Consider the following 8981-nt stretch of genomic DNA (forward strand, 5'->3'; position numbering starts at 1 on the left):
AGTTACCTGGTTGAGGTTTTTTTTTTTTTCCGGGGATTTCCCTCAACCCGACATGAGCAAATGCTGGGTAACTTTCGGTGCTGGACCCCGGACTCATTTCACGGGCATTATCACCTTCATATCATTGAGATGCTAAATAACCTAGATGTTGATACAGCGTCGTAAAATAACCCAATAAAAAATAAAAATAAAATTTTCGAAATGAGCAAACCAAAGGCTATAATCATAATATATTACAAGCCGAAAGATTAAAGGCAAATATAAAAATATTCCAAACTCTGTTGAACGAAAGAACAAGAATTATTAATACCTGAATTTTTATTGATGAAAATCATGACGACTATAATACTGATACATTTTATAAGAATAAATGGAATATTTCACATCTGCTATAAGTTTGAAACAACATTTCTGTGCGAATATGGAAAGTTTCTTATAAGGGAACGTCCCATAATAGCAAGTAGAAACTCCATTTCCAGTCAATGTATGCACACGACTAAATACTGCCAGCAAATTTGAAAAATTAAACTGCTTAAAAATTGTGAGACATAAAATTTTATTTCGAAAAACTAATGTACAATGTTTAGGCCAGATAGTAGTTCAAGTACCGTTCTAATTGTCGGTAACAGAGACGAACTAGATACGTCACATCTCCTACAACAAGAAGATCAATAATTCTGGATATACGTCTATACGGAAGAGAAGTGGAAGGAAAAGAGAGGAGTACTACGAAGGGAAGATGACGAAGAGGAAGAAAAAGAAGACATGAGAAGGAAAAGGGGAAAAGAATGAGAGGAAAAGGAGGGAACATGGAAATGAAGAAAATAAAGAAGGAAAGAAAGGTAAAAGGAAAGATAAGGTGAGGAAGAATTTAACGGCAAAAAGAACAGAAGAAGAGGGAGATAATAAAGATAAATTAAAGACAAAAACATGAATCAATAAGAGTGTAATAAAGAGAAGAAACGAGGAAAGAAAGAGGGAGAAATAAAAGGATAAGAAGAAAATGAGTGAAGAGAAAACGAAGAAGATGAAGAATAAAAGAAGAAAAAATAAGGAAAAGAACGCATGGAATAAAATTAGGGCAAAGTAAGGGAACGAGGAAAGAATAGCAAGGAAAAGGGAAGGTGAGGAAGAAAATACGGATAAAAGAAACAGAAGATGATTAAAGAAAGAAGGGAACATAAAAAGTTGAGGAGAAAAAATGAATAGAAATCAAAGAAGAGGAACAAGGAAACGAGGAAACAAAGAGAAGACGAGGAAGAACATTGGGGTGAAAGATAAAGAAGATTAAGAAGGAAAGAGGGAAAAAATTAAAAGTTGAGGAGAAAAACTTAATAGAAACCAAAGGATATGAGGAAAACAGGGAAAAGATAGAGATTAAGATGAGGAAGAAAATAGGAGTGAGACAAAAAGATGTGAAAATTAAGAGAGGGAAAAGAGAAAAGTTGAGGATAAAAAGAAATAAGATAAGGAGATAAAGAAAACGAAGATGAGGAAGAAAAAAGAAAAAAGCGTTAATTAAATATAAGTATATGAACAGCAAACGAATTGGAAAAAAACAGAAGATGAAGAAAGAAAGAAGGATAAAGAAATGAGGAGATGATTAAGAAAATAGTCGTAAATGAAAGTTAAATTTTGAGGAAGAAAAGAGACCAAAAAAGAAAATAATGAGAAAAGTGAAGGAAGAAAAGGAGAAAATGAAAAGATGAGAAGAAAAGTAAGGAAAAAAGAGAAGTCGAGAGAATAATGGAGAAGAAAAAGGACAGATTCCTTTGTCTAGGTGTCTAGAATTTATGGCCAATCTATACGGTAAATTGCAGATTTGTAACTTGATAATTCTGTTATAGCCTATTATTTTTATGAACTTTATTCTACTATCGTTAAACACTTTCAAGGAATTCATCTCTCCCTCTGCCAATATAAATTCAGTATTACAAATAAGACGGAAAACCGAAATATCTACCGAGTGAGAATCATGAAAAGCAGGAGAAAAGCATCTGCCTTCTACTTTCCTAATAAAAAGGATAGGCCTATTCAATGCAGATGACACACTCATTTGGAAACTGCTTTCTTTTCAGTTCGTGTTGACATTTACATTTCTGTTGTTGCCCATTTCTTTACAGTTCCTTTTCATGTACGAAATTTTAAGGGGGTATTCGACCTGATAATTTTGAAATATTTCGTTACAGATGTTATTCTGTGCTCTCTATTTATGTCTTTTCAATGGACAATTCAAACAGGATTATAATAATCACAAAGTGTCAAATTCAGAGGAACTCCACGAACATTATGCACACTCATATTTATTCATTCAAAACTAGCATTAAATTATGACTAGTGAATAAATGGTTGAGAAGAATACTAAAATTCGTGAGTGAAGCATCAACAGACACCTCACGAAGAACTGCGCTCCGATGCAGATGACTGCCTCTGTGATGTATTAACCGCTTATTAATCAAACGCGGTACCATAACAACCGCAGAATGAAAAGGTGGGCGTAGCTGTTAACGAGGCAGAACGTTTTGAAAGAATTTCGCTGAAAACGGTAAGTTTATACTGAAAGAGATGTATTGGAATATTATCGATTGTCTATACAATACTGAGTACACTGTAGACTTCTCAGTTAAAGCAAGAACAATTTTGGTTTTCATTCATTCATTCATTCATTTTCTTCCTTCCTTTCAATCTTCCTTTCTTCTACTGGGTCTTTCTTTCTTTCTTCATTTCTTTCTTTCTTTATTTCTTCCCTTCTTTGCTTATTTCTATCTTTTTTCTTTCTTTCACTCCCTCTGTTGTAAAGAGTTTTTCAAAAAAGATAACTTTAAATGCTCATATTTTCTTCACTTTCTATACAATTTTTAAAATTCTCGTACTGATTTATTGCACAAGAAATGGGACCTCTTGCATCACCATGACAACGAGTTTATTTGTTTCTGATTGTTCTAGTGGTCGTATGATGGTGAAAATTTAAGAAAATCCATTTAAAAATTTTTTGTAACTCTCTATTTAAACTGATGTGAAAGAGCTAATTCATTTATATTTCCATGACTATTTTGAAGCTTTTGAGTCTACATGAACTAAAAGTTTTGAAACATTGTCGCAAGGAGCCCTTTCAGTGACGTCAATATAAAATATATTTAAAAAATATAATTTCAAAACTATTAGTCTTAATGACACCAAATTTTGTACAGATTATAATATTGTAAGCATATCTATGTAGCTTAAAATTAATAAATTCTGGATCAAAATTGTAGAAGTTTTAAAACTCCCGTAAGTTTCACACTAAGTCTTATGGTGAAATAATGGTGAAAAATTAAGAAAATCCACTTAACAATTTACGACTCTATTTATACTGAGCTCAAAAAGCTAATTAATTTATAATTCCAAGACTATTTTCAAGCTTTTGAGCCAATATGAACTAAAAAATTTTGAAAACTTTGTTACAGAGAGTCCTTTTAGTGACTTTAATATAAAATATATTTAAAAAATATAATTTCTAAACTATTAGTCCTAGTGACACCAAATTTTGTACAGATGACAGTATTACAGTCATGTTTATGTAATTTAAACTGAAATCAGTAAATTTTGGAAGAAAATTGTAGAAGTTTTGAAACTCACACACGTGTCCCCCTTAACAATAGGCGCTTTCCTGTAACTTGCCCTACAAGATCGCCAGATATAACCCGGAAGATTATTGGTTATGGGGCTATGTGAAAGAAAGCTTGTCCTTGAGCAAAGCTACGACGATTTATGGGTTGAAGGACTCCATCGCACACACTGTGGCAAATATTCCAGAATACGAGCTCAGAGCTGTTGTATAAAGCATTAAAGAGAGACTATTACTTGTACTAGAATAAAATGGTGGACACATATACACTTGCGATGAAGTTATGGAAATGGGTGTTGATGCAAAACATTCTACTTATTATATAATATGCCAGTCCCAGAATTTTTAAGACTGTGTAAAAAATAACAATTCTACATAACTTTTAATGATGTATAGTATACTGTATTATAATTAATGGTTTCTCGGCTAAGTTTCTTTAAAATTACACAACACATATTTTTCGAATGAAAATAAACACAGGCACCATTTTAGGGAATAGGCGCTTCAAATTGTTAATTTTTCCGGTTTCAAATATAATTACAAAAATAAATACAACAATGACTTTGTTTTGAAATATACCTGAAATTCGATTTTACCAATGGTAGGTCTACTACTTAATTCTCAGGATTTCGTTCTACCGTCATAAATAAAAATTAGACATTGATAGGATTAATTTCGTCTCTACAAATTCTTGCATTTCCACTTGAAATCTCTTACTTTGTATTCTGTTGTTGTTCTGTGCATTTTGATTTTGTTAATTTTTAAAAAGTGTCCAATCCATGGTAGACAATATTGGTTACACGATATAAAAAGAATGCCTTATAAAGCATAAACTAAAACAATTTTTTTTGCTCTTGATTTTTTAATTTTTCTGACATTCTCTAATTTATCTCGTGTTTCGAAAGTATGAATGGTTCCATGATTAGGAAAGACAAAGAAAGGGATATCTGTTTCTTGCATCAGTTACCGAGACATACACAGATCCACACAAGAACTTCAATTTTTTGCCTTCTCTCATGATACGTAGCTCCGAAATGTTGGATCTTTCTGCATCTATGTCACGGCACAAAAAAGTCTCATCACGTTCTTTACAACGATCTTTCACTTAGTATGTATATAATAATATTAGATTAATTTCTGTTTATGTGTCTATGTTTATAGGCTGTTTATGAAAAGTAATAAAATATATAAATAGAGAATAGAGTATAGGCCTACTGAATTAGAAATTTAATGTGTCTCTTATCCGGATATTTTTAAAGGACCTTTAAGTTTCAAAGTGATCAAGGAACTCTCAAATAAAAAGCAACGTGCTCAAAATAATTGTTACATATTATTTCATTACAAACTTCGGAAGCATTATGCAATAATTTTTATCACAGTAGACCTACTGACATATCTTTCGGTACTAAATATTTTACATACCACATAATTTGAACTCAAAAAAACTCAAAATTATTTCTTAATAAAGTTTACAGGAGCAATATTATTTATTATTGGATAGAAATTTTTAAGAAGTTATTTTATTGTAATTTCTCTATGTAATTTCATTAGGTATTGAATATTCTCCTGAACACGAGATGGAAGTGCCAGAATTTTTGTATATTTAAAATAATAAAATTATTTACAATTTAAAATTAAAATTAAAAATTATACGAAAACGTCTGTGTGGTTACCAAATGTTTAAATATTTATGTATCGACATATAACAAATTTAGTACTTTTAGCAAATTTTTTATTGGTCCTGCAATTGCTAAAATAATTGTTATAAAAATGCTGAAGATAAAAATATATTCAAAGGTTCGAAAGTATTTTTTTTCTTTTTTAAGTTTTAAGCCAATAAGTAAACTCTTAATAGTACTAAATGGTTTTATTGAAAAGCTTGCTTTATGATGAAAAAAATAATTTTAGATAATTTACAAAAAAATAATTAATAACAACCAAAGATGACGGATTCTGACTCATATCCTGCTAAAACTCTTCATTATATAATTACGCTTATGTAACTTAAGATAATTTTGAGTTTCAAATATTTCCAAAAAGTTACAACGAAAAACGTATTCCTTATTTTTTATGCGTCCCTATAATCTGACAAGAGCTTTATGTACTAATAATAGTCTTATTGTTACTCAGGCGTTTGCGATTTTAAAATTACCCATAATTAGTAAACTGTAACGTAAAATCATAAATAATGAAAACGAAATTGATTTTTGAGAGAATATAATGTGGAATTCTCACACTTTTTTTGCCGAAACACATCATTTTATTAATTTTTAGGGCAATTTTAAATTTGAAAAATTTCGTAATCTTATAATAAAAAACATGGTATTACTTAATTTTACACGGCGCTAAATGTTAGCGAGAAATTTGTTCAAATGGGGTTACGAATATTAATGAAGTTATGATTTCAAATTGTTCATAATTTAGAGGAATCAAATAATTATAATTTTGATTTAGTCTTATGGAAGAGAGTTTCTTCTTCCGCAAACTTCCTGACCCTCGCTCGTCTTACCTTCTTCCTCCATGGAAGTCCCCAGGCTGATGTCCACCGTGGTGCCTGTACGTGCCTCCCCGACGTCGTTTGGCACCGACGCTTCTGTCCAAGCAGGTAGCCTCACCCTCAATATGTGGCTGCTGAAGAAGCGATCGGCGACCAAGTCCATCAGAGAGTCCATATCGGCCTCAATGTTGCCGCCAGTGTAAAGCCTGGCCTTGAGGCCGTCCTCAGTGATCGGAGGCGTCGTGTCGCGTCGGGTTCGAACCACGGATATGAAGTCCCCAAGAAGATTGAAGCTCTCCATCCTTCCGAGACGGTCGAAGAATACGAGAACCTTTCTCTGGACACAAGTGAACGAGAACTCCGTAATGCAGTCTGAGTAAATCCCCGACAAGGCCGTCGCGGGGTTGTCCACTTCGTCTCCCTTGACGCTCGGCGTATCCGTGTCTATCTCATTGGACTGTCCTGCCACAAGCGACTTGAAGTTCAAGAATTTTGCTTCCCTTGTGGCGCTGTCTTCGACGCCCTTTGGTATTTCGGCTTGCAGTATCTGCTGACTCTGTAGGTCTCCGCCGATGGCAAGTCCGTGTGTCAGAGTTGTGACTAACAGCAACGTAAAGAGCCCGAAGACGGGCCCTCTGAGGAAGTGCCTTCTCTTGCACGACACCATAATATCGCCGTCCAGCCAGCCTCTCCGACTGGTGGAATCACCTGCGTCTGCCTGGCTCTTGAACAGGAGCAATGCAGAGCAGTTGGCTCTTGGGGATATGGGACACCTGTTGGTGGTAGACTGCGACGATGCCGGCTCCAACTCGCGGGTTTTATTGTCTGTTTTCCAGGTCTTCAGGCCTTTCTGGAATAAAAGACGGTCAGTAGGTAAAAGAGCGTAGCCCGAGACACCCTCCTCCTCTTTCTTCCACCTCTTCTTGCTCTCTTCCCCTCATCCTGATCTTCCCTTTCAACCGAGGCTTCTTCATCTCGGTAACGTGACCAAACGCTTATAGCAACCAATGATATAAGACGCGGGAGCGGGAGGGAGAGGGGAAGAGAAGTAAAAATAACACAAAAAGAGGAGAAGATAATTTGTGTATGTATTATATATGGTAAGTTGCTGCGGAAGGAGGGGAGCTAGACGTGTTTCGGTGCCGACTTCAATGAGTTGTATGTTGAGATGCTATGAGCGATAAAGCACCTATTTATGCCCGATGCTGCTTTCCATTTATGGCCCTCGCCTGTGCGTGTAAGATACGTGGGAGGAAGAAGAGTGCTTCCTCAATATACGGCAATGGAATTCTTTATTCTGCTACGCAAAACAAGAAATAGGAAGGTCAAGAGCCTGTGACAATGTCGGGGTCAAATAGACGCTGTTTGACGCGGTGCCTTGGATAATAACGTCCGCAGGGCTGGTGTGTGTGTTATGGGTTTCCGCCGGTAACCTACTTCCCATCTCGCTCCGTGCAGTAGACAGAGAGTGATGCTGCGCGTAGAATTGCTGGGATCAGCTCGCGTACATTCACAGCTGCAAGTCGCGACTCCTGCCCATTCATTCATATTTCGTAGACCGAATACGCAACAGTTCATTGTGTTTCTGTTTCTTTCTAGAAATAGACATAGATTTCGTATTTCATTATGGAATAATAAATTTAATGTTTTCCAGATAGTAATGACTTTAAAACATGTGGCCTTCGCTTCTTCGGCAAGGAGATTCTTCACTTTAACAACAAATTAAATAGGGTAAATTAGGGTCTGTTGGACAGCCGGGCATGTTGGACACTTTGTACTTTAACGTGTTACCTCGCCACTTGTAGGCACCACATTCTGCTAAAAGTCAATGACGGAAGTAGCCACGAGTTCTTCCGTCATTGACTTCTAGCAGAATGTGGTGCCCACAAGTGGAGAGGTAACACGTTAAAGTACGAAGTGTCCAACATGCCCGACTGTCCAACAGACCCTAATTTACCCTACTTAAGAATCTTTCACAATAATTGTTACTCTAAAAAAATCATCGTGTTTCTGTCCCCCTTGTACAAACGTACATAGATATGTATCTTAATTATGGAATAATAATTTCTACTTCCTACATAAAGAAGAAATTTTAAGTGCACAGTATATATGATTTCTGCTGATTCGAGGAAAATTCTCCATATTCACAACTAATTCAATATTACATAGAATTCACAAATCTGGATTTAGTGAACTCAGTTATAGTAAACATTTCATTATACAGTAGAACTTGGTTATAGCGACCTCGTTTTGTGCGACACCTCGCCTATAGCGTCAAATATTCTGTGGTCCCAACTAATTCCCCATAAGACATATGCTTTCCTTACATACTTACAAATGGCTTTTAAGGAACCCGAAGGTTCATTGCCGCCCTCACATAAGCCCGCCAGCGGTCCCTATCCTGTGCAAGATTAATCCAGTCTCTATCATCATACCTCACCTCCCTCAAATCCATTTTAATATTATCCTCCCATCTACGTCTCGGCCTCCCTAAAGATCTTTTTCCCTCCGGTCTCCCAACTAACACTCTATATGCATTTCTGGATTCGCCCATACGTGCTACATGCCCTGCCCATCTCAAACGTCTGGATTTTATATGCTTTCCTACCTTGCTTAATACGACAAACGCATATACGTCTACCTCGCATATAACGTCATTTTCAACCTCAGTTTGGAATAAGATTTCCTAAGAACCAAAGTATTTTAAGAAATATTTTGTTGAAATCTGATCCTAACAAATTCTTTACAGTCTCCTTCTGTCATAGACCTCTGGAATGCAGGCGGATTCCCCACCCCATTGTAACCTGCCCGAATTCATGCGATATTAGATCAGTTTCGACAGGAAGTTTTCACTAAGTACACCCATTTTAACGCAGT

General features: G+C 35.5%; 1 protein-coding gene across 1 annotated transcript in view; it reads right to left on the bottom strand.

Annotated features, from left to right (window-relative positions):
- LOC138697715 (uncharacterized) overlaps positions 1-7025 on the bottom strand; it is a 28839-nt gene extending 21814 nt beyond the window's left edge. Inside the window, exon 1 of the mRNA XM_069823195.1 lies at positions 6117-7025. Within this exon, the coding sequence (XP_069679296.1) occupies positions 6117-6771 (655 nt within the window). The 5' untranslated portion in view covers positions 6772-7025. The remainder of the gene's footprint in view (positions 1-6116) is intronic.
- Positions 7026-8981: the final 1956 nt, after the last annotated feature.

Source organism: Periplaneta americana, chromosome 4, assembly GCF_040183065.1.
Source record: "Periplaneta americana isolate PAMFEO1 chromosome 4, P.americana_PAMFEO1_priV1, whole genome shotgun sequence".
NCBI lineage: Eukaryota > Metazoa > Arthropoda > Insecta > Blattodea > Blattidae > Periplaneta > Periplaneta americana.